Source organism: Erinaceus europaeus, chromosome 4 (assembly GCF_950295315.1).
Source record: "Erinaceus europaeus chromosome 4, mEriEur2.1, whole genome shotgun sequence".
NCBI classification, from domain to species: Eukaryota; Metazoa; Chordata; class Mammalia; order Eulipotyphla; family Erinaceidae; genus Erinaceus; species Erinaceus europaeus.
Window position 1 is genome coordinate 143,397,177 of NC_080165.1, and position 25,538 is coordinate 143,422,714.

A 25,538-nucleotide genomic window follows, 5' to 3' on the forward strand; every position below is an offset into this window, starting at 1 on the left:
CTAAAGTTGTCTGATGGGAAGAGTTAAGATTAGAAATGTTAACATCGGGGCGGTAGCGCAGCGGGTTAAGCGCACATGGCGCAAAGCACAAGGACCAGCCTAAGGATCCCGGTTTAAGCCCCCGGCTCCCCACCTGCAGGGGAGTCACTTCACAGGCAGTGAAGCAGGTCTGCAGGTGTCTATGTTTCTCCGCCCCCCATCTTCCCTTCCTCTCTCCATTTCTCTCTGTCCTTTCTAACAATGACAACATCAGTAACAACAACAGTAACAACTACAACAATAAAAAAAAAAAGGACAACAAAAGGGAAAATAAAATAAAAATAAAAAAGAAGAAATGTTGACATCTGGCCAGGACAAAGGGGTGATGATGGCAGCTGGGCAGGAAGGAGAACTGATTCTAGACGCTTTACCTCTTCTCCGGCTTCTGCTCTCATCACCAAAGTCTTCCACAGCCCAGTGACTTCTTTCTCACAAAAGAAACTTAAAATGTAAGCCCATGTATTGTGGTCATTTTTTTTTTTTAAGTAGTAGCTGTAACCACACTTTTTTTTTTAACTTAACTTGGAAATCCAAAAATAACTATGGTTCGTTTCACAATCTGAAAAGAAATGATTGTACTCCCACTGTTTGCTGGGCCTAACACTGATGACATGAGCTAGTCTACTGGCGGTGAAGCTGCTGCAAGGCCGTCGGCTTGGGCTTAAAGGAACACCATCATGGGGTGATGCTCTCATCATGGGAGGGATCCCTTCTACAGGCTGACCGGACACTGAGAGATTAAGGAGACGTGTGACTTCTACCATTAAACACAGGAGCAGAAAGTAGAATACATATACTCTGATTCCTGGTGGAAGAGAAAAAAAAAAATCCAGGCTTCACACATATTGTAATTTTAGAAAGCATAATTAGAGCAAAAACTAAATTAAATAAAAAAGGTATACTGGGCTCAGAAACCAGGAGTTGAGAATAGACAGTAGATCTCACTTTCTGTTTCCATGTTTTCCTGTGGCAATGCTAATTTTAATCAGGAACATGACCTTGAGTATCTGTGTGGGGCTAGCCCAACTATTTCAAAGAAAAGTTCTAGGATTCGACTTCCGGAGGCGGAGCTACGAGCAGCAGATCGCTTTCTCTCCTCTCCTCTCCTCTCCTCTCCTCTCCTCTCCTCTCCTCTCCTCTCCTCTCCTCTCCTCTCCTCTCCTCTCCTCTCCTCTCCTCTCCCGGATCAACTAGGAATACCAAAGGAGACCACCCGGACTGAAACAAGACAGGACTAGAATGACCACAGGAATCCAGTAAATCACCCGTGAGTACAAACACGCGTGGCTGGTGACAGAGAGGAGAGAGGGGCCTAAGGAGAGATTAAGTGACTGCTAACAGTTCAACAGTTTATCAGTGGAGACACCACCTCCAGTCTGCTCCACCAACAAGGGGACAGCTGAAGGGAGGAAAGGACTCCCCAGAGACTCACCAAGTGCAACTCTGAGTCTCCATTGCTACTACACTCAGAATCTGGAGCAGCAACAGGGAGGGACACCAGAGGACAGAGATCTAACCGGGAAACTCAAGAGAAGACCTATACCTCAGTGGCATAGCTGAGGGGCTGTGAAAGTCTCTTTGCATAACCACTGGATTATCTCTGCCACACCCTGCTTTATCTCTTGGTCAGGAGTCAGTGATTAAGCTAAGAAGCCTATTGATAGTTTAAAAGCCCTCAGGCTCCCATAGCCTACAGGAAAGAAAAACAAAGAGGCTTTTACACCACTGAGCTCCAACTCAGGGATTGAAAAAACTGTTAACTTCCACCACGGTAAAACCTTTAATTAAATTACTTAGACACAAGTCAATCCAGGCAATAGTGATCAATAATTTGAAAAGTACTGATAAAGGGAACTCATAACATAATATATAAAATGGTTAAAACAAAAAGAAAAAATATTGGAGACTCGAACCAGGACAAGAGTCCAGCTAAAAGTCCTCCAGAGGGTGAAGCACAAAACAACGAGTTCAACATCCAAACATTAGCTAAGGAAATAATAACAGGAGTGAGTAAAGAATTTGAAAAAATTGTAATCAGAAATGCAGGAACAACAAATGAGAATATGGAAGAAAATTCTAATGATCTCATGGTTATTAGAGAGCTGAAAGCTGAAATCGCTGAGCTAAGAAGGCAACTAGCTGAACAAGCTAAAACAGTATCAGAGCAGGGCAACAAAATAGATGAACTCCAGAAAGCAGTAGAGGGCAGAGAGAATAGAATCTATGAGGCTGAAGACAGAATTAGCAAGATTGAGGATGAATTAGAGACAACTAAAAAAGAAGTAAGAGATCTCAAAAAGAGATTAAGAGATGCTGAAAACAACAACAGAGTCCTATGGGATGACTTCAAAAGAAACAATATACTCATTATTGGCTTACCAGAGGAAGAAAGAGAAGGAGAGGAAGAAAGCATTCTCCAGGCCATAATAGCTGAAAATTTCTCTAGTCTAGACAACACCAAAGACATAAAGATTCAAGAAGCCCAGAGGGTCCCAAACAGAATTAACCCAGACCTAAAGACACCAAGACATGTCATACTTAGATTGGAAAGGAATAAGGATAAAGAAAGGATCCTCAAGGCTGCAAGAGAAAAACAAAGAGTCACCTACAAAGGAAAACCCATAAGATTAGCAGCAGACTTCTCCATACAAACACTACAGGCCAGAAGAGAATGGCAAGATATCTATCGAGTGCTCAATGAGAAAGGCTTTCAGCCAAGAATACTATATCCTGCTAGACTGTCATTCAGACTAGATGGAAGCATCAAAACCTTCTCAGACAAGCAACAGTTGAAGGAAGCAACCATCACCAAGCCTGCCCTGAAAGAAGTTCTGAAAGGTCTCCTATAAACAACCAGACCACCACAAATAGGACATATATCAAAACACTCTAAAACTCTACAAGAATGGCACTAAAATATCTTCAATCTTTGATATCAATAAATGTCAATGGCCTGAATTCACCTATTAAAAGACACAGAGTAGGAAGATGGATCAGAAAACACAAGCCAACAATATGTTGTCTACAGGAAACTCACCTAACGCAACAAGACAAACACAGACTTAAAGTGAAAGGATGGAAAACCATCATAAAAGCCAATGGCCCACAAAAAAGGGCAGGAAGAGCTATTCTCATATCTGACATGATAGACTTTAAAATAGATAAGATTAAAAAAGATAGGAATGGACACTACTTAATGCTCAGAGGATCAGTCAATCAAGAGGACTTAACAATTATTAATATCTATGCACCCAATGAGAAGCCATCTAAATACATCAAACTTCTACTGAAAGAGCTACAGCAATATATTAACAGTAACACAATCATAGTAGGGGACTTCAACACCCCACTATCTCAACTTGACAGATCATCCAGGAAGAAAATCAGTAAAGACGTAAGGGAGCTAAATGAACAGATAGATAAACTAGAACTATTGGACATTTTCAGAGTCATTCATACCAAGAAACTGGAATACACATTTTACTCAAATCCACATGGATCATTCTCAAGGATAGACCATATGTTAGGCCACAAAGACAGCATCAGCCAATTCAAGAGCACTGAAATCATCCCAAGCATCTTCTCAGACCACAGTGGAATGAAACTAACACTTAACAATCAACAAAAGATTAGTAACAGTGCCAAAATGTGGAAGCTCAACAGTACACTTCTTAACAACTTCTGGGTCAAAGAGGAAATCAAGGAAGAAATCAAAATGTTTCGAGAGTTCAATGAAAATGAAGACACAAGCTATCAAAATATTTGGGACACAGCTAAAGCAGTCCTAAAAGGGAAGTTCATAGCTATACAAGCACACATTAGGAAACAAGAAAAGGCACAAATAAACAGCCTGATTGCACATCTTAGAGACCTAGAAGAACAACAAAGGAATCCTAAAGCAACCAGAAGGACAGAAATCACTAAAGTTAGGGCAGAAATAAATAACATTGAGAATAGGAAAACCATACAAAAGATCAATGAAAGTAAATGTTGATTCTTCGAAAGAGTAAACAAAATCGACAAACCTTTAGCCAGACTCACAAAACAAAAAAGGGAGAAGACCCAAATAAATCGGATAGTAAATGAAAGAGGAGATATCACAACAGACACTGCAGAAATTCAACATAACATGCAAGACTTCTATGAACAACTATATGCCACCAAGCTAGAGAACCTGGAAGAAATGAACGATTTCCTAGATACCTACCTACTTCCAAAACTAAGTAAAGAGGAAGTGGATAACATGAACAGGCCCATCACAGCTAGTGAAATTGAAACAGTTATCAAAAATCTTCCCAAAAATAAAAGTCCTGGACCAGATGGTTTTACAAATGAATTCTACAAAACTTTCAAAGAAGAACTAATACCTCTACTTTTAAAAGTCTTCCAGAAGATTGAAGACACTGGAATACTCCCTGCCAGCTTCAGGGTGATGTGGTGAAGCCAACATCACCCTGATACCAAAAGCAGACAGGGACACAACCAAAAAAGAAAACTACAGACCAATATCTCTGATGAACATAGATGCGAAAATATTGAACAAAATTCTAGCCAACCGGATACAGCAGTATATCAAAAAGATTGTTCATCATGACCAAGTAGGGTTTATTCCAGGCATGCAAGGTTGGTTTAATATACATAAATCAATCAATGTGATCCACCACATCAACAAAAGCAAGACCAAAAACCACATGGTCATATCAATAGATGCAGAGAAAGCCTTTGACAAAATACAACATCCCTTTATGATCAAAACACTACAAAAAATGGGAATAGTTGAAAAATTCCTGAAGACAGTGGAGTCTATATATAGCAAACCTACAGCCAACATCATACTCAATGGTGAAAAACTGGAAGCATTTCCACTCAGATCAGGTACCAGACAGGGCTGCCCACTATCACCATTACTATTCAACATAGTGTTGGAAGTTCTTGCCATAGCAATCAGGCAGGAGCAAGGAATTAAAGGCATACAGATTGGAAGAGAAGAAGTCAAACTCTCCTTATTTGCAGATGACATGATAGTATACATGGAAAAACCTAAGGAATCCAGCAAGAAGCTTTTGGAAATCATCAGGCAATACAGTAATGTGTCAGGCTATAAAATTAACATTCAAAAGTCAGTGGCATTCCTCTATGCAAACACTAAGTTAGAAGAAATTGAAATCCAGAAATCAGTTCCTTTTTCTATAGCAACAAAAACAATAAAATATCTAGGAGTAAACCTAACCAAAGAAGTGAAAGACTTGTATACTGAAAATTATGAGTCACTACTCAAAGAAATTGAAAAAGACACAGAGAAGTGGAAAGATATTCCATGTTCATGGGTTGGAAGAATTAACATCATCAAAATGAATATATTACCCAGAGCCATCTACAAATTTAATGCTATCCCCATCAAGATCCCAACCACATTTTTTAGGAGAATAGAACAAATGCTACAAATGTTTATCTGGAACCAGAAAAGACCTAGAATTGCCAAAACAATCTTGAGAAAAAAGAACAGAACCGGAGGCATCACACTGCCAGATCTCAAACTGTCTTATAGAGCCATTGTCATCAAAACTGCTTGGTACTGGAACATGAACAGACACACTGACCAGTGGAATAGAATTGAGAGCCCAGAAATGAGGCCCCACACGTATGGACATCTAATCTTTGATAAAGGGGCCCAGACTATTAATTACATGGGGAAAGCAGAGTCTCTTCAACAAATGGTATTGGAAACAATGGGTTGAAACATGCAGAAGAATAAAACTGAATCACTGTATTTCACCAAATATAAAAGTAAATTCCAGGTGGATCAAGGACTTGGATGTCAGACCAGAAACTATCAGATACTTAGAGGAAAATATTGGCAGAACTTTTTTCCGCATAAATTTTAAAGATATTTTCAATGAAACGAATCCAATTACAAGGAAGACTAAGGCAAGTATAAACCTATGGGACTACATCAAATTAAAAAGCTTCTTCACAGCAAAAGAAACCACTACCCAAACCAAGAGACCCCTCACAGAATGGGAGAAGCTCTTTACATGCCATATATCAGATAAGAGTTTAATAACCAACATATATAAAGAGCTTGCCAGACTCAACAACAAGACAACAAATAACCCCATCCAAAAATGGGGGGAGGACTTGGACAGAATATTCACCACAGAAGAGATCCAAAAGGCCGAGGAACACATGAAAAAATGCTCCAAGTCTCTGATTGTCAGAGAAATGAAAATCAAGACAACAATGAGATATCACTTCACTCCTGTGAGAATGTCATACATCAGAAAAGGTAACAGCGGCAAATGCTGGAGAGGGTGTGGGGTCAAAGGAACCCTCCTGCACTGCTGGTGGGAATGTCAATTGGTCCAACCTCTGTGGAGAACAGTCTGGAGAACTCTCAGAAGGCTAGAAATGGACCTACCCTATGACCCTGCAATTCCCCTCCTGGGGATAGATCCTAAGGAACCCAACACATCCATCCAAAAAGATCTGTGTACACATATGTTCTTGGCAGCACAATTTGTAATAGCCAAAACCTAGAAGCAACCCAGGTGTCCAACAACAGATGAGTGGCTGAGCAAGTTGTGGTATATATACACAATGGAATACTACTCAGCTGTAAAAAAATGGTGACTTCACCATTTTCAGCCGATCTTGGATGGACCTTGAAAAAATCATGTTGAGTGAAATAAGTCAGAAACAGAAGGATGAATATGGGATGATCTCACTCTCAGGCAGAAGTTGAAAAACAAGATTAGAAAAGAAAACACAAGTCGAACCTGAAATGGAATTGGAGTATTACACCAAAGTAAAAGACTCTGGGGTGGGTGGGTGGGTGGGGAGAGTACAGGTCCATGAAAGATGATGAATGACATAGTGGGGGTTGTATTGTTAAATGGGAAACTGGGGAATGTTATACATGTACAAACTATTGTATTTACTGTTGAATGTAAAACATAAATTCCCCAATAAAGAAATACATTATTTAAAAAAAAAAAAGAAAAAAAAGAAAAGTTCTAACAAAGGGAGATACCCTCCAGCTTTATTGTGATCACTAAGTGACATTTTCTTGCCTTATTTTAGATTTTTGTTTCTTTGTTTTTAATTTCTCAACTGTAAATGAGTCCTAAATATATTCCAAACAGCTAAATCAAACCAAAGGAAAAGTGATTTATCAAGTCAACAGTGAAGTTTGAAACTGATCTGTTCTAAAACCTTATGGAGCATATGAACAAAAGGAAGAGTGGGAGATGATGTTGATTTTCAAAAGGAAAGTAGAATTTCATATGGTCAGGTAATTGGAATGATAAGGGCATGTAGGATTATAAGAAATTTACATTCAGGAATTACCAAGCAAATCCTTTTTGTGTGAGATTCCCCCCCCCCTAAAAAAATCATTACAGATTAGTATAATGTTCTAGTCCAATAAATAGTATATTCAAGAATTTTTTTCTTTAATCATGATTTTAATAACCTTTAGGATTAAGACTGTATAAATATGGATTTTTCTTGTAGAGTTCTCCTGTGCACATGCAGAGTAAAAAAGAAAAGTCTAAGTTCATATGATCAAAAGATATCATGGGATTTTCTTCTTCACTCTTTTTTTTTCAGATAGAAACAGAAAGAGAGAGAGAGAGAGAAGACAGCACTAAAGCTTCCTTCACTGAGGTGGAGGCTGGGCTCAGTCTGAGTCACACACAGCAAAGCAGCACACTACCAGGTGAGCTGTTACACTGGCCTAAAAGAACAAGCATTCTGAATCTGTATGTGAATGTTATTACGGCACTTCCTTCCACTCAAAGTTGAGTACAAAGGAGGAAATGATTCCCTGGAGTAGTTATCTTTTATTGGTTACTTATATCATGCTGAGCACTTTATATGTATTCTTTGGTTTAGTTTTGACAGAGACTAAGTATTGGCTACAGCTGCTATTTATTGTTTTACAGACACAGAAATAGGATTCTTCCAAGGTCACAAGGCAGCAAACAATAGTTAGGGAGTGGACTCAAGCAGTGTGGTTGTAGGTCATTGCCACCAAGCTATTTTCTGAAGGAAGAGTTCTTGTTCACTGACATTCTAGCCTCACTACATAATCCACATCTAGACTTTTTAGCATTGAAATCTCTTTAAGCTTCAGTTTCTTCTACTTTGATCTTGTTTTTTTTCTTGCTATACACAACTGGCTACGAGTTCAGTTAAGACCATTATCCAAAATTCAAATTTATTTTAAAAAATGAAATGTGATGAAATCTGTCAATTATTTATATTAGCATGGCCCTAAGAACTTGATGACTAGTCTTTTTGGACAGTAATTTGCAGCCTCTTTCTCACCTTTCCAGCAAAGGGAAGACTTTGTCCTCATGGAAGTGTACCTGGTCTGTTCTAACCGCCTTCTAGAAGTTTCCCACTCCAATCCTTCAAGCTGTGAAAGCTCTGCTTTCCTAATAGGACTTCCTGGCTCAGGTACCCAGCACAGGTAGGTACCCATGGCCTAAAACACCAAACGTACAAGTAGCTCCAACTGTTTTTATTTTCGAACCACAGCCTACTGCGTTAACTCTGTTCTTACCACTCATAAATAATAACCAGTCCTGGCAGTCTCGAAACTGTGCCCACCACAGCCTCTATAACTGCAAGAGCCTGAAACTCACCTCCTTCACCACTATTTAAATTAGTAACACTGCTCCCCCACCCGCCTCTCTTCCCTTTCTCTGGAAGGCCCTTCCATTCTCCATCCTGCTCCCGAGGATCAGCTGCCGCCTCCTCACAGGACCTAGATCTGACGGTTCCAGCCCACCTATCTCTCCCCCATGAACTGACCCCTCCTTACTGCACACATAGTACTCTTTAATACCCATTTCTATTCTTTAGTCACGACTCCACCCCACCTGGCACACGACTATACACTAGAAATTCACTGCTCATGTCAGCACAGCGTGACTAAATTCCTTATGAGAGAGATCCATGTGTTCAGACATGTTGACACTGTGATGCATGACTGTCAAGTTCGGTACTAGGACGGCACTCCGTCAACGCACGTTGACTCAAAATCAAATGCTCTGGGATTCTGGATCCCACACACATCCCATGACCACTGACTTCCATACTAATTCCACTTCCTGAAGTGTGTCCATGGCACTGAATAGTCAGATTGTTAAAAAGGTGTGTTAAATCTTCATAGACATTGTGTTGTGCTGTAGGCACTGTCATCATGCACTGCATACAAAAGCATAAATTACTGTAGAAATACAGAAAAAAGTTTAAGGAAGTCAAGGTGAATCAAGTCAAATAAGTCAAGGAGAATCAAGACAATGCAGCTTAATTTTCAACTAGGTTGAACGAAGACACAATATTGCTAAAAAATCAAAATGGAGGGCAGTAGCACAGCGAGTTAAGAGCACATGGTATAAAATGGGAAAAATGGCCTCCACGAGCAGGGGATTCAGAGTGCAGGCATCGAGCCCCAGCGATAAGCAAGGAGGCAAAACAAAAACAAAACAAAAATATCAAAATGCGAAGAAAAAAATGAAAATAAAAATTGCATTAGAAGTTTATTTTTCCATGTTTTCTAACTTTGGGTATTCCTATTTAAACCTCAGGATATCGTCAAAATACTACTTAAATCACTGAGATATAAGTGCTGTAGATCATAAGTGTTTTTGTGATAACCTGATTTGCTTTGCATGCGTATATGTGATCTCCCCACATTTACACAGAAGATATGTAAAACTTGCCTTTACCTGTTGTGTTTATATGTATATGCTTGAAACCATGTTGCACGTTTTCAAAATGCAAGCTAAGATAAAACTTTATCTATGTAAAAATAAATGATGTTCAGGTTCTTGGGAGTGCCTTTATACATTTATCAGCTTAGAAGTTAAAACCATCACTGATATAAAGATTACAGTATTTTATACAAGTTAGTAATCTGGATAATTTTCATATGAGGGCCTGATCCTAGCACATATTCAACATAGAAATATCGCCTTTCTTCCCATTTCAGACTTTGACAAAAAAAAAAAAAAAAGGGTTCAAGTGGAGCTGGGAAGAAAGTATAATAGCCGAGAGCCAGGTGGTAGCACAGCAGGTTAAGCACACATGGTGCAAAGCACAAGGACCATCATAAGGATCCTAGTTCAAGCCCCCGGCTCCCCACATGCAGGGGGTCGCTTCACAAGTGGTGAAGCAGGTCTGCAGGTGTCTACCTTTCTCTCCCTCTCTCTGTCTTCCCCTCCTCTCTCCATTTCTCTCTGTCCTATCCAACAACGACGACATCAATAACAACAACAATAATAACAATGATAAACAATAAGGGCAACAAAAAGGGGGGGAAATAGCCTCCAGGAGCAGTGGATTTGTAGTGGCGGCACAGAGCCCTAACAATAACCCTGGAGGCAAAAAAGAAAAAAGAAAAGAAAGTATAATAGCCATGCAAACAACTTTCATGCCTGAGACTCTGAGCTCCCAAATTCAATCCCCAGCACCACCATAAGCCAGAGCTAAGGAGTGCTCTTGTTAAAAAAGAAAAAAAAAAGTTCACGTGATTGTCCTAAGCCTTCCCTGTTCACACAGACAAATATCTAACTGATCCTGATGAAATACCGTAATCAAATTTTCCATTCAAATAACATCAAACTAGATTGTAATCTGAGCACATCAAGCAACAGTCAACTACTTGACACAGCTAAATTTACGGTCTAACTTTACCTACACATGCTGATATTCTGAGTTCCTTTTTTTTTTTCCTTGTATAGATTTAGAACTTTTCCAAGAGATGGTGGGAATGATGGATAAAGATGTCCTAACTTATAAAAATCATACTTTATCTTAATGAAATCTATACTTTGTTGTTTCAAGAGATTAACAAAAAAAAAAAAAGAAACGATTGTCCTTCTACCAATGTATCTTCATGAATTTTCAATAAACACTGATGCATATGCAATCCAAAGTAGAACATTAAGCGTTTTTCTGGATAATTAAAGCACAAGCTCTGCTTGTTGTTTTAAACCTGGCACACCTGGTGTATGTCTTAAGTAGTTCAGCATTTCACCTAAAAGAACGAGTAAATAGGGAGTCGGGCGGTACTGCAGCACGTTAAGCGCAGGTGGCACAAAGCACAAGGACCGGCGAAAGAATCCCGGTTCGAGTCCCCAGCTCCCCACCTGACGGTGAAGCAGGTCTGCAGGTGTCTATGTTTCTCCCCCTCTCTGTCTTCCCCTCCTCTCTCCATTTCTCTCTGTCCTATCCAACAACGACGACATCAATAACATCAACAATAATAACTACAACAATAAAACAAGGGCAACAAAAGAGAAAAAATATTTTAAAGATGAGTAAATAAATTTATCTTAGCTCCACTCAAGGGCAAGTGTACAGGTGTAAAATGCTCAGTCAAGATGAGCCCAAACATCCACAGTCTGACCTGTCATCCCACCTCATCCCTGGCCAACATAAAAAAAAAAAAAAAGAAAAAAAGAAACCAACTTGAAGCATCTTCTTTTTACTTAGCCTGGAACTGGCGTATTCATTTTTGCATGCCTTTGTTCAACAAATAATTACTGAACACCAACTCTACAGTCCACCATACCTATATTCCTATTGATTGTTCTGACAGCATTCTTTTATACCACGAGAGGAAGGCACTCCCAGCTGAGAAGTGACAGGCCGTCCATTGTAAATCCCACTTCTGAGATGCTGAAATGGTAGGGCAGGGGAGGTGCAGCTTAGAGTCAATAAACTATGGCTTGAGCCAAATACAGTTCTCCAGGCTGCAGTATGGAACAAGACAAAGCACCTGCCTCAAAATGCTCACAGCCAGAGGAGTCTCTTCTGGAATGAAAAGAGGATATCCCGGGCCGGATGGTGGCACACCTGGCTGACTGCACACATTACAGTGCACCAAGACCGGCGTTCCAGCCCCCCAGCCCCCACCTGCAGAGAGAAAGCTTCACGAGTGGTGAAGCAGTGCTGTAGGTAACTCTCTTTCTCTGTCCCTATCTCCTCCTCCTCCCCTCTGTTTCTGGCTGTCTCTATCCAATAAATAAAATTTTTTTTAAAAAAAGGACATCTCAACTGCTGGTTCTATGCGGCTATGTAGTAGCAAGGACAAACTGAGAAGAGAGCCCTCGAGGAAAGCACAATGCTTTAGACTGCAAGGGTAGGAAGTGTACAAAATCAGACAAACATAAAACAAAACCCACAATTACAAAAGACACTTGAAATCATCAAAATGCAATGAGAATTTTTTTTTCCTCCAGAGTTATCACTAGGGCTCAGTGCCTGCACTACGAGTCCACTGCTCCTGACAGCCATTTTTTTCCCATTTTATTACATAGAACAGAGAGAAACTGAGAGAGATGGGGAGACAGTGAGGGGGAGAGAAAGATAGACACCTGCAGACCTGCTTCACTGCCTGTGAAACGACTCCCCTGCAGGTGGGGAGCCGGGGGTTCGAACCACTGGAGGCACACCAAGAGTGGCTTCTTCCTCTCTTCTTTCAACAGAACTGTCAAAAGAAGTCATGTTCATTTACTACCAAAAATTCTTCAACATATAAATGATATTTTCCCTTCTTCTTTGCATTTATTTTCTTAGTTTCATATTTCTAAGATTAACAATTTTACCACTAAGCGGTAGCAAGATAAAGGTATTTTTTGGATCCCATAGAAAAACTTCCTTGAAATAAATAAATATATATATATTAATATATATTTAAAGTTTAACTCTAAGAATGATATACATAATGCACCTCATCCCTCTGACTATTTATAACTAAGCTGTGTGCCTTTTGCATGCAAGTATCTATACTCCAAACTTTCAAATAAAGCATTGTTAAAAAAAAAAAAAAAAAAAAGGCCAACTGGTATTTTGTGACTTGCCTGTAAGTAAGCATCTTTGTAAGGAATTTCATAATCAGAATCACAACAACACTGTCTGAAAGCCAGAGTTAGCCAAGTACTGTTCTGAGTTCCCCAGATGGTTTTTTATCCACTTAGATGGACACTAGCCCTGCTGGATATGCAGTGATTGTTGTTCTCATCTTATAGATAAGGCTACAGACACAGAGAGATTGAATGACTTGCCCAAGAACACATGGTCAGTGGGTGAGATGATGAGATTCCTGAGTCTAGTCCAAAGTCAGTCTGGCTCCAGAGTACATCTATTTTAGGGAGAAAAGGAGAAACTGAAAAGAGAATTAAAGTAGGGCTTGCATAGGTGGGAGATGAAAGAGGATGGTCTGCTGTGAAACAAGAAGGGTTCTGTTCAGGAGAAGCAGGCTCTGAACCACGAGAATAGGGCAGCAATGAAGTGGTCACAGAAAGGAAGGGAGATGGAGAGGCAACAGATGCAGCTGGAGAGGAAGGTGGAAGAGCACTGATGGGAGGAGGAGGATGAACAGATGAAATGGTGTTAGCTCAAACAGAATCCGTTCCCTCTGCCCGTCTTAAAAACCTAACTGCACCACTTCTATTATAACAGTCCCTTTGCTTAGTCTAAGGTGGGTCCTTTTCTCTCTAAAAAGTTCTATTTAAAAACATAGTTTAGGGGAGTCAGGCGGTAGCGCAGCAGGTTAAGCGCAGGTGGCACAATGCACAAGGACAGGTGTCACAAGGATCCCATTTCGAGCCCCTGGCTCCCCACCTGCAGGGGAGTCGCTTCACAGGCGGTGAAGCAGGTCTACAAGTGTCTATCTTTCTCTCCCCGTCTCTGTCTTTCCCTCCTCTCTCCATTCCTCTCTGTCCTATCCAACAACAATGACAACAATAACTACAACAATAAAACAACAAGGGCAACAAAGGGAATAAATATTTTTTAAAATCTTTAAAAAAAACATAGTTTAGAAAACTGTGGGAGTCCATGCATAGTCACAGACTGGAGGGATGTGGAGGGTGGTGGAGGAAGTGTGGGCACAGTCAGCTCTCTCTACACAGCAGACAGCCCCTGGGCTTTTTCTGGGCTATTTTACACTTGAGGATTTTACAAATACTATAGTATTTCAGCAAACGGGTACATTGCATACTATATACACATGCATCATGTGATACGTCAGCTTGAAGGGATGGGAGTTCAAGTATGTCACCAAGATTTTTAAAAATATTAATTAATTAATTAATTAATTTTCCCTTTTGTTGCCCTTGTTGTTTTATTGTTGTAGTTATTATTGTTGTTCTTATTGATGCTGTTGTTGTTGGATGGGACAGAGAAAAATAGAGAGAGGAGGGGAAAACAGAGAGGGGGAGAGAAAGATAGACACCTGCAGACCTGCTTCACCACCTGTGAAGCGACTCCCCTGCAGGTGGGGAGCTGAGGGCTTGAACCGGGATCCTTATGCCAGTCCTTGCACTCTGCGCCACGTGTGCTTAACCCGATGCACTGCCACCTTGGCTCCCAGGATTTTTTTTTTTAATGTGGTGCTGAGGTCTCATGAATGTGCATTTCCACTCCAATTAGCACCCCAGGAAAATTGTTTTTCTTTGTTTTCAAGACAAAGCCAGAGGTACAGAGAGAAGAGAGACAGACAGCAATTAAGAAGAGACACCACAGCACTGCCTCACCATTGGTAGAGTCCCCCTCCCCACTCCCACTGGGGTGCTGGGACTCAAACCCCTGGCCTAATTGTACTGGGTAAACTATCACCCAAGCCATCGTGAACTTTGATTTTAAGGGTCTGTACTGCTAGCTGTAACCGTGACAACATGCTGCACCCTTTGAAATTGAATAGGGGTATGAATCGGGCTTTCTGCTAAAGGCAGAATGGGAGGACCTTTGATCAATTCACCTATTTTGAAGAGGCGACTACATCTGGGCTTCCCTGTGACCTGTCCTGAGCAAAAGGATGTCCAGGTTAGGTGAGGAGGAACAGCCAGCCCTGTCAATAAGCAGATGTCTTACTGCAGAGTAATATGGAAGCACTCTAGCTTTGTACAAAGAGAGGAGAAAAGAAAGCATATCAAGTTTCAGGTGAAATGCAGCTGTTTCTGTCATCAGCTAATACTAGACAGTGAGCCGAATCACCCTTACCTTCTCCCCCTCACCCCCCACCCCCACTGCTGAGATGAGAACAAAACAGATGGGTGGCCATGCTGGCTGAACTGCAAAGTGACCTGGTTTTTTTAAAAAAAACACATGTAGTACCAGAGGACCCAGGAGTCCCAGAGCCTCGCATCATCACCGGCATTGCAGTCCCCAACCCCCTTTGAATGCTGAGTATGGTTGTCCAAGGTTACGCTGAACAAGGAGGGGAAAGCACATTTCATATCCAAAAGTCTTTAGTAGCAGATACATGGTCCCAAAGCTCCGACTCCCAATTTAATCAATGTCATGAAATTCTTTCCAGCCACAGGTGTGGAATACTAACATCTTTACAAACTAGCAAAAGCCTCTTTGCTTCATCCAACTCCGGCAGCTGATCGTCACTAAAGCTGGGCTCACTGCTCTGCATATACTAGCATTTTCCTTAAAAATACCTTTAGCGTACCCCTCCTACCTTATGCCTTTGTTCACTAATCCTTTCTTAAATTAAAAATTTAAATAAAAAAAAAAAAATACCTTTAGCGAGAGAAGAGGCTGAGCAGCAGAGTGCATACCTTGCAAGTAGGGGGGCCTGCTTGATTCCCAGCAAAGCAGGAGAACAACAAAGACAAAACAAGCAGGGCTCCATAAATGGCGATGTTGTGTTTGGCCATCTCTTTCAGGAAAAAAATAAAATAAAGTGAAACAAAATAAAACTGGGCCAGGGAAGTTTGGGTTAGTGGTAGTGGCAGAAGGCATGTCGAAGACCCTGGGTTTGATCCCCAACATGGCATGAATTATATTTTAATCTAAAAAAAAAAAAAAAAACCCACAGGAACTTTTCTTTCTTCATTTTTATAAGAGAGAAGGGGGCTGGGGAAAGATAGAGACAGAGAGGGGGGGGGGAACTGAGATTAGAGCACAGCTCTGCTGTGGTCTGTGTAATTCTGGGGAGTGAATCTGGGGCCTTCAGGTAGCCCAGACATATGCTCTACTGCTAGACCATCTCCCTGGCTCTGCATTAGGAATTCCTATAAAGTACAGTTACTACAGACTTGGTAGGATGCTGTCTGTTACTGAAATTCATACTGGGGGGCAGCAGAATAGCTCACTGGATAATGGGCTGTTCTGCCATGTGTATGATCCAGGTTCAAGCCCAGCCCCTAATGGACTGAAGGAAGCTTCCATGCTACAGTCTAAAAACTCTCTCTCTCTCTCTCTTTGACTCTGTCTCTATATTATATATAAATAAATAATAAATAAGAGAAGGGCAATTACCAGACGATCCCACTTACAAATGGAACTTAAGAAACAAAGCAGATAAGGAAAACACAAAGTGAATCTTGGAGTGGAGAGGGCATATTGTGGAAAGCAAGGGACTCTGGGCAGGGAGGGAGGGAGTGAAAGGGGTCATGGGGGTACTGATGTGCCCATATGCGGCAGCCACATACTGTCAGAGAGAGGGAGGGGAGGGGGGAGGAAAGCAATGGGCTCTGTGCTGGGCCGTCACTCAGCAGATGTGCTCTGTACTCTCAGGGCTTTGAGATGCTGAGGGGTGGCTCGCCTGGCCTACACGTCCTCCACCTTTGACTCTGTCCGTGCAGTGTTCCCCTGCTTGCAGTAGTCCTCGCGCTTCCTCCCCCAGCCACGACTGTGAAAACCCAACCCACGAAGGTCTTCCTCAGTGTCTCCTTTGTTAAGTCTCTAATTACTGCATATGGAAATACTCTCGCTCTCCTTTGTACTCCCGAAACTTTGCTGGTGCTCTCCTGGGGCACCGCTCACTGTGTAATGATAACAAGCAGGAGGACAAGAGATGCAACACCAGCAGCCCGCACGTACTGAATGTCATTCCACACATGAAGTCGGTCACCACTTGTCAGCCCCGAAATATTCTCTCAGGTTATTGCCTTTGACTAGCACATTTTAAAGACGAAGATCTGTAGCTGTGAGAAGCCCAAGAGATGAAACAAGAACCCCATGTGACGTGAAGGGATGGAAAACCGGATGTGCCACTGTGGATTTTAGGCCTTTATCCCTGTGACCCTCAGGCCACCAGTGTGATATGCTATAAATGAAAGTGCAACAGAGGCAGAGTTTTAACTTTCAGAATGTGCGCCTTCCAAAAGGTGAAATGCTGCCTGTTCCTTCTATTGAGTCCTAAGCTCCTTTAGGGAAGGTGTTGAGGCTTTTTCTGTACCCCCCCCCCCAGTCACACCCTAGTAAATCTCATATAAATATATAAGGTACGCAGTAATGCGTTTTTTAGATAGATAGGTAGATAGACAGATGGGGGGGCCAGGTGGTGGTGCACCTGGTTAAGCGTACACATTACAGTATTACAGTGCACAAGGCACCCCCAGTCTCCACCCGCAAGGGGAAGGCTCTGTGACTGGTGAAGCAGGGCTGCAGGTATCTCTCTGTCTCTCTTTCTCTCTATCTCCACCTTTCCTCTCAAGTTCTGACTGTCTCTGTCAAATAAAGATAATTTAAAAAATTTAAAAAGGTAGACAGGCACACACACACACACACCCTACAGCATCAAAAATTCCTTCAACATAGTGGGCGACGGGCTCAGACCTGGGTCACGCACATACCAAAGCAGCGCACTATGAGAGTGAGCTATTTCCCCGACCCACAGCCAAGTCTTCTTAATTGAGGACTGCATCTATACAGAGCAACTCCGGATTAACAGCTTTGCCTGAAGTGTATGTCCGACCCTTACAATTCATCTATCTGCACACCCAAGGAGAGAAGATGGAAATGTCTGTCCATAGTCTAAGCATCTCTCCTTCTCATTGACTCTGCTTACAAGGCCACAACAACAAAAAATCGCTTTTATCTTCTCCCTATGCTGGCATTGTAAGTGACCAGAAAGAATTTTTCACGATGCTATTTTTAGTTAGCCTCCCAGCTGTGGTCTGTCTCCCCCGCCCCTCCTGCAAACCCCATACTCCTAACAGCCTGAGGGAAAAACCAAATGGTGTCAGACTCTGATGAGGAGATGATCTGGAATCTGGAACTCAGAAAGACAGGCTGATTCTCCCCCTGAGTCTCCATTCTCTTATTTATTTCTGACCTCCTAAACCTGATCTCTTTCCAACTAAATTACACTACAAAAAATACCTTATTTCTGGTATGATTTTATTATTGATTTATCTTTGGTTCACAATATCATTGATTTAAGAGGGTATAGTTTTACACACCTTTAGATGTGTATAAGACTCACTAGATTCCCATTACAGCAACAATTACTATTCTTTGACTGGATCTTGACAGTCTTCTTAAATATAGTGGTGTCTGCGGGGTTGACCCTGAGAACACTTGGGGTGTAGGCCCCAAACCTTCCCCACATCCCTTTCCTTCTAACTTCAGGTCTTCTCTCTCCAGAGGCTCAGACTTTTCTATAATTCTGCAGGGTCTTACTCCCAAATAGTCTTTGAGAACTGAAAAGGTGTGAGTCCCCAAACTGAAAAGGTGTGAGTCCCCAAACTGAAAAGGTATGAGTCCCCAATATGGCTACATTCCTCTCACTAGAGCTCTTCACCTAAACCCCACCAGTCATACAATACGTGGAATGAGAGGTCTTCCAGTCCTGCTAGAATGAAGTGAAAAAGTAAAAGGCCAGCCAGCAATGTGGCTGGATATCAATGCTGTGTTCTTACAAACCACATTACTTGAGCACTAATGTGATGTGATTTCCTAGAACTTCTTTTACTGAAAGCTATTTGCTTTGATCATCATATACTTGAGCATGCACTCAGCTGGAGAGACAGCATAATGGTTACACAAGAAGACTTTCACGCCTGTGATTCTGAGGTTCCAGGTTCAATCCTCAGTACTACCATAAACCAGAGCTATGCACTGTACTGGTCAATAATAATAATAATTTAAAAAATAAACTTGATTCATAGGTTTCCTTCAAGACTGGGAGCTACTCTCTGCCCTAATCCAACTTTCTATCCCTTTTCTCAACATTTACACCATCTTCTCAGACAATATTTCTGTCCAATTCCATGCCAGTTATCAAACTTGGGCAAAAACTATTATAGTGATAGGCCCCTAGGAATATACCTAAAGTAGACTTCCATACTTTTTTCTACCCTAAGATCCCTATTCTCAACTGCTGTATTCTTATTTTTTGGTTCTTATTCATTAATCATTTTGTCCTGTGTCAGGAAATTGTGAGGATGTGGTTGAGCTTGGCAGGGCTTGACCTGAGGAGTGTGTCTTTCCTGCCAGTCTCTCTCTCTCTCTCTACCGAGAGGTTGAGCAAGAAAGGACAGTAGTAACCCCAAAGGTGTGCCTCATCCTATCAGACTCCCTGCCTCACAAAGCACCCTGCATTCCTGATACTATGGCCATTAGATAAAAAGAAAGGGGGAGATGTCCGGCATTAAGCCAGCTCTCCCTGCTCCACCCTGATACTATGGCCTATTTACATAGTCATTGTTTTGTCTGAAAAATCCCCACCCATTCCATTCCTTTGATGTATCTTCTTTCTATCTTGAGACCCTCCCCACCTGCAGGGTAACATTAATCCCACCAGTTAAAACCATCACAACAGTTGCTAAGGAAGTTTCTACCTTCCCAGCCCACTTTTGCCTTTCTCCACCCCCTTTCCTAGCCATTTCCATTTCCGACTTGCCACTTCCGGTTCTATCCTATAAAAGCGTTGTCTCTCTGATCAATAACGACACTGCATTACCACTCTGCCACGAGTTCAAGACTCTCTCTCCTGCATCGCTGAGTGAGTAGCAGCCCAGGCTGGCTCCCGTTGAGTTCTCTCCAACCCGGAGAGTATGCGCCTGGGAAGAGGCACCCCCATGCTAGCCCAGCAGTCCTGCTTACATTTTATTGTCTTTCAGCCATCAAGTTGCAGACACTACCATGACACCATCCTGACTTCTCTGGGCAGATGACCCCATCAATGTGTCCCAGAACCTCATCTCCCCAGAGCCCTGCCCCACTAAGTAAAGACAGAAACAGACTGGGGGTCTGGTCAACCTGCCAATGCCCATGTCCAGCAGAGAAGCAGTTACAGAAGCCAGAACTCCCACCTTCTATACTCCAAAAACAATTTTGATCTATACTCCCAGTGGGAAAGAAACGATAGGGGAAGATGACCAGAGGGCTCTGAACTCCAATTCCATCAGGACCCAGAGAGAGAAGAGGAAAAAAGGAGGGACATTCGGATGTAGTAATAGGTTAGGTGTGACTTGGAAAGGAAAAGAAGATGGGACGAAGGGGGAAAAAAATGGGAAAATACATACAAGTATAGACAGAGAGTTACAGAAATAATAGTTAAGCTAAGCCGTATCTACAACCTTAGGAGAACTGCTGTAGTTTACAATGGAGGGGATTGGGGATCAAGAGCCCTGGTAGTGGGGAACACTGCAGAGTTGGATCCGTCTTATTTTATAATTCTGTAAATCAATGTAAAATCACTAACAAAATGTAAATAAATGAATAAACTCGAATAGGCCAGGAAAATACAGTGTGTGTGTGTGTGTGTGTGTGTGTGTGTGTGTGTGTTTATCTCTGAAGAGGCAGATGAGGCCACACTGGGCTGCTACTTATCAAACAGCACTCACTTTTTTTTAACCTAATGTCACTTGACATAATCTTGACAGCTTTGCATTTTTAAGATTAGTAAAAAGCATAAGGAAGCTGCTGCACAACCACCAGCCTAAGAATCTTGGCCACGAAGCTAAATATCTAGTCATCTGTGTTGTACATTAAGTGTGAAGGCACATATCACAGTTTGGGATTTAAATTTAAAAAAAAAAATCAATACCCTATAGGAAACCCACAGTTGCATCACAGATTTCTCTATCAGCCAATGCCTTCTGATTACACACATACTTGTGTATTCCAGGCATCGATTTTACTTAGCTTTTGTTTACGCTACTTAATATTCTTCCCTCTTCCAAGAAGCTGTGGCAGGGATGATGGGGGAAGGGCAGCGATCATCAACAGTCGATAATCAAGTTAGAGGCAATGTTCCTTCTACCTAGCCAGGGCATTTTCTGTCTCCACCTGTGACACAGAGGATTAGCCTTCCAGCAAACCTGGAGGTCAAGAAGTGACCTGTGACCTCAATGCTTTCACCTAAACACCATCTGAATCCCACACACCGCCCCCCACCCTTCTACACCTCCCACTGCTCTTAAGATGGAACCATACAAGATGGGCGGGCGGGCCACTCTGAAGCTGAGGAAGCGCTCTGAGCAGATCTTGCTATCTTCTCTCTTGGAGACTTTTAAAATGTACTCTAAGCTACCTTAAGAAAACTCCAAGGACTTGCTCTCTCACTCTTAAGAATGAACCCGTCTCTTTCAGATAGCATAATTCCTCAGGACTTCCTAACCAGACAGCTACCATTGCTATTGTTACCGCTGGGGGGAAAAAAATTAAAGTTCTCTTTGGAGAAATAAGCGTATTTGTTCCTTTCTCTTCGTCCTCTCCTCTCTGTTATCATATGACAGTATACTGACTTTTACCATCAACAATATTTATGCACCTTCCCATATTTGGGAGTAACTCTCTTCCCTGATCCATCTTTCTGGTCCTTCTGCCAGCTATGACATCATCTCCCCAGACAATAATTAGAATCCACCAGCATACCAGATCTCAGGCTCAGGAAAAACAAAACAAAACAAACAAACAAACAAAAAACACTAGTATCGCCACAGGCCCTTTGGAATATAATTAAAATATGGCTACTAGCTAGCAACAAAATGGAGACCCCTCCCAACTCTTCATCTGCACTATTCCAGCCTTTAGGTCCATTATTGGTCAACAATTTGTTTGGCTTTGTATGTTAACTCTCTTTTCAACCTCCAGGTTCCAGATGCTAGCATGATGCCAACCAGATTTCCCTGGACAGACAACCCCACCAACATGGCCTGGAACTCCGCTTCCTCAGAGCCCCACCCTACCAGGGAAAGAGAGAGACAGGTTGGGAGTATGGATCCATCTGCCAACACCTATGTTCAGCGGGGAAGCAATTACAGAAGCCAGACCTTCCACCTTCTGCATCCCACAATGACCTTGGGTCCATACTCCCAGAGGGATAAAGAATAGGAAAGCTGTCAGGGGAAGGGATGGGATACAGAGTTTTGGTGGTGGGAATTGTGTGGAGTTGTACCCCTCTTATCCTATGGTTTTATCAATATTTCCTTTGTATAAATAAAAAAAATTTTTTAAAAAGAAAGTATGCTGACCAAAATAAGGCATTTCTGGCAGTGACTAGAAGCACAAAGATCATACCAGTATCTCAGAACCACTGCCGACACGTCAACCATTGCACTTAGGCATAACAATGACTAGACATAAGTTTTCTCTAAAAATAGCTGGGAAGATGTTCCTGTATGTTTTATGTCCTTCAGTATCAGTTGATGACAATCAGGACTCAAGCACATTTGTTTTTCTAGTAAATAGGGGGGGAAATCAAATATGAAATAATCCTTTTAACAATTTCTCCCCAATGTGGCAAGCTATTTCTGAAAGCATGGCATAAATGGTTCCTAAAGCTTTCTGCCAGATAAACATAGTTTTTGGAGCAAACTGTGAAAACAAAAATGAATGAAAAGGGCACCCCTAAAATAAGTTATATTATCAGTTCTGAGAATTTTAAGAACCCTAATATAAAACATAAGGAATAGTTTAATTTTTTAAGAAAAAAAATGCATTTATAAGCAGCAAATTTGCCTGTGACTGACCAATCAAGAGACTCCACACAGAAAGAGTGGTGCTGCCACCTTGAGTATAGTGATGGGGGTCTGGGACTGGGGGGAGGGGGGGGATGGGGGAAGGGGCTTCCGGCTGTCAGCATCCAGCTGCTGCTAGAATGTATAAGAACTGTATTTGCCTCTCTTCTCCTGCTCTTTGGACACTTTGTTTTAAGTGAACAGTTGGTATCAGAGCTGAGTCCAAAGACTGTTACATGTGGGATTTCCTAATGCAGAGGCCTGGCAGATCTGAGCTGTGTTCTGCCAAAAAAAACCCAACAGAAACGAGACTACCTCAAAAGTGTAACAACTGAGCATCCTCATTATCTTTCAGTGTTTTTCTTTCGTTGGAGCAAATGTTTTTGTTTTAATGCGACTGAAAAAAGAAAAGAACATTTAGGGACAACGTAGCTAGTTCCCTCATAAGGCATCTTTTTCAAGAGCAGTGTTTAAAACTCTAAATAAATGACAATTCATTCTCTGTTTACTTTAGGTAAACAGAAAATGCATTGCGGAACACTCATTTTCAAAAGCTAATCAAGAACATTAGGTCCCAACAGAGTCATTTAATAGAAATATAATAGGCATTCCTGTTTGCTTTTCCTCTTGTCTAGCTGTAACTGCTAAAAGAACAACAAATTAACCCTGCGTTGGAACAGAGTCCCTGTCACAGCTGATAGCCACTCTCTCGCCACTGGTCAACACCCCTCCATCCTGCCCTTGCTTGGGCTTCTTCTGCACAGCAGAGTTGAAAGTGCCTGGCAAGGGAGTGCAGGAATGTTTGAAGTCTAAAGGGAGTACTGCATGTCAACTCTGCTATCTTTCCCTGCAGAACAAAACATTACCATGTTGTCTCCTAAAATAGTGTACAACTAGGAAGTACAAGAAGGCGTAAATTTAGGGAGCGATTGGGGTTTGGTTTGTTTTTGATTTTTTCCCAAACTGTATATATCAACTATCTTGCTTTAGCTTTTAAGTAGAATTGTCATTCTCCACATGTCTGTTTTTATGCTGCTACATAAAAATCAGCTAATAAAGACAGGGCCATTCAAGCTCTATAGTCAGATACAAAAGCTGAGCACACAATTTGAGATCTTATACTTAATATTCAGTGATATCAGAATTAGCATTTAGAACTCTATACAGAAAAAAACTATAATACTTCATAAATTATGTAATAATGAACAAACCCTTTCAAAAACTGTTTACACTGGGCTAACGTAACATTCTAGACTTGTTGTAAGTGTGTTATTCTTACAAGTAGTTCGCAGTTATTCTTGAAGGCAAGCCTTGGAGTTTCCTTAGCATAGTGCTGCTGGGGACAATTTTCAGCATGTCCATCTTCATCTCTAGCCTGAAGGGAAATATAATGGCCTATTTAGGGACTTACAAATAATGGAAGAAAAAAAAAAAGCTAAAAGCATAACAGCTCAGATCATTAAACAAACGGGAACCCAGAAATAACAACATTATTAAGAAGTTTGTTTAAATACGCAGTACGCCTTTTAGATCATCAAAATTTGGGATTTTTTTTTTTCCCCCACATAGTTTAATTATCTGAACATGCAAATTCATTGTGGTGGAATTTTTGAAAAATGATATGAAGCAAACCAAAATTAAAAAGTTTTTTTTTTTTTTTTGGGAAGATACCACCATGTTATCTCCCAGTGAGGTCTGTTGCACATTTAGGATTACATGACATACATACGTGTTTAAACTTTTTGGCATGCTTAAGCAATCTCGAGATAATGCACTTTTATAAAATTCTAACAGCACGGCCATAAGAAAAGCAAATTGCAATAATTATATCTTGCACTGTAATACTATTAGGGATGAACTGATTCCCCTTGATTTTTAAATAAAGATCTAAAAGGAGCAATGATCTCGTGAGAACAATGATTCTTCAATCAAATGCAGTGAAAAATAGATTTAATTAAGAAGCTGCATTAAAAGTGCTGGTTACTTTGATCTACTGTTAATTAAGAAAGCTGAAGCTTAAATGGATACATTAACAGAACCCATTAGCAATACCAAGTGCATAGTTTCTCTTTCTAATCTCCAGCAGTTTCTGGTTTGGAGTTGAAGAGAAGTGAGAGGTAGGTGAAAAGAGGCGTGTCTGCTCACACTCATTAAACCGTTCATTTGGGCATTTGGGTGACACTTGCACTCTGCTCTGCTCTCATCTCATCCTAGCTAGCATCTCGCTCTCTCGCTCTCTCACTCCTCCCTCCTTCCTCTCTTTCTCTCTCTCTCTCTCTCTCTCTCTCTCTCTCTCTCTCTCTCCTGGCCTCCTGAAATTCACAGCTGAGCTGTCTCCCTCACATATGGCTTGCATGTAATTATGCATATTTCATTTTGCACTGCATTAAAATGATGAGCTTCTGGCTCCCTGCCAGCTGATTTTAAAAAGTCCGAGTGAAGTAGGAAAAAAGGAGAGAGGCCCAGGGAAAGTCGCACAGGAAGCAGCGGGTACTTCTATCTGCCGTCTCTTTAGACTAAATGTATGTCTGGCACCAAGCAAACAGCTGAGAACTACCTGTTGTGATGTTATGGATTGAGGGGGAGAAAACAGGAAGCACACAACTGTGCTCGATGGTGACAGCGCTGACAGTCCTTTAATGGAGCTGAGTCTGCCTACTGACAAGCGTCACTCAGAGTTCGCCACCTAGACTGGCAATTGTCTCCTAAGGGGCTCACGCTCCGCACACTATGGCGCGCACACGCTTGCTTTTAGTGAAGGTCTCTGCTACTTATCTC

General features: G+C 41.5%; 1 protein-coding gene across 3 annotated transcripts in view; it reads right to left on the minus strand.

The window, feature by feature from the left end:
• Positions 1-25,538, minus strand: part of SOBP (sine oculis binding protein homolog) — a 255,276-nt gene that overhangs the window by 104,465 nt on the left and 125,273 nt on the right. For 2 of the 3 annotated variants that reach the window (XM_060190676.1, XM_060190675.1), the window contains exon 5: positions 24,040-24,135. The exons of the other annotated variant lie outside the window; for it this stretch is intronic. In XM_060190676.1, coding sequence (XP_060046659.1) covers positions 24,040-24,135 — 96 coding nt within the window. The remainder of the gene's footprint in view (positions 1-24,039; positions 24,136-25,538) is intronic. 3 annotated transcript variants of the gene reach the window in all.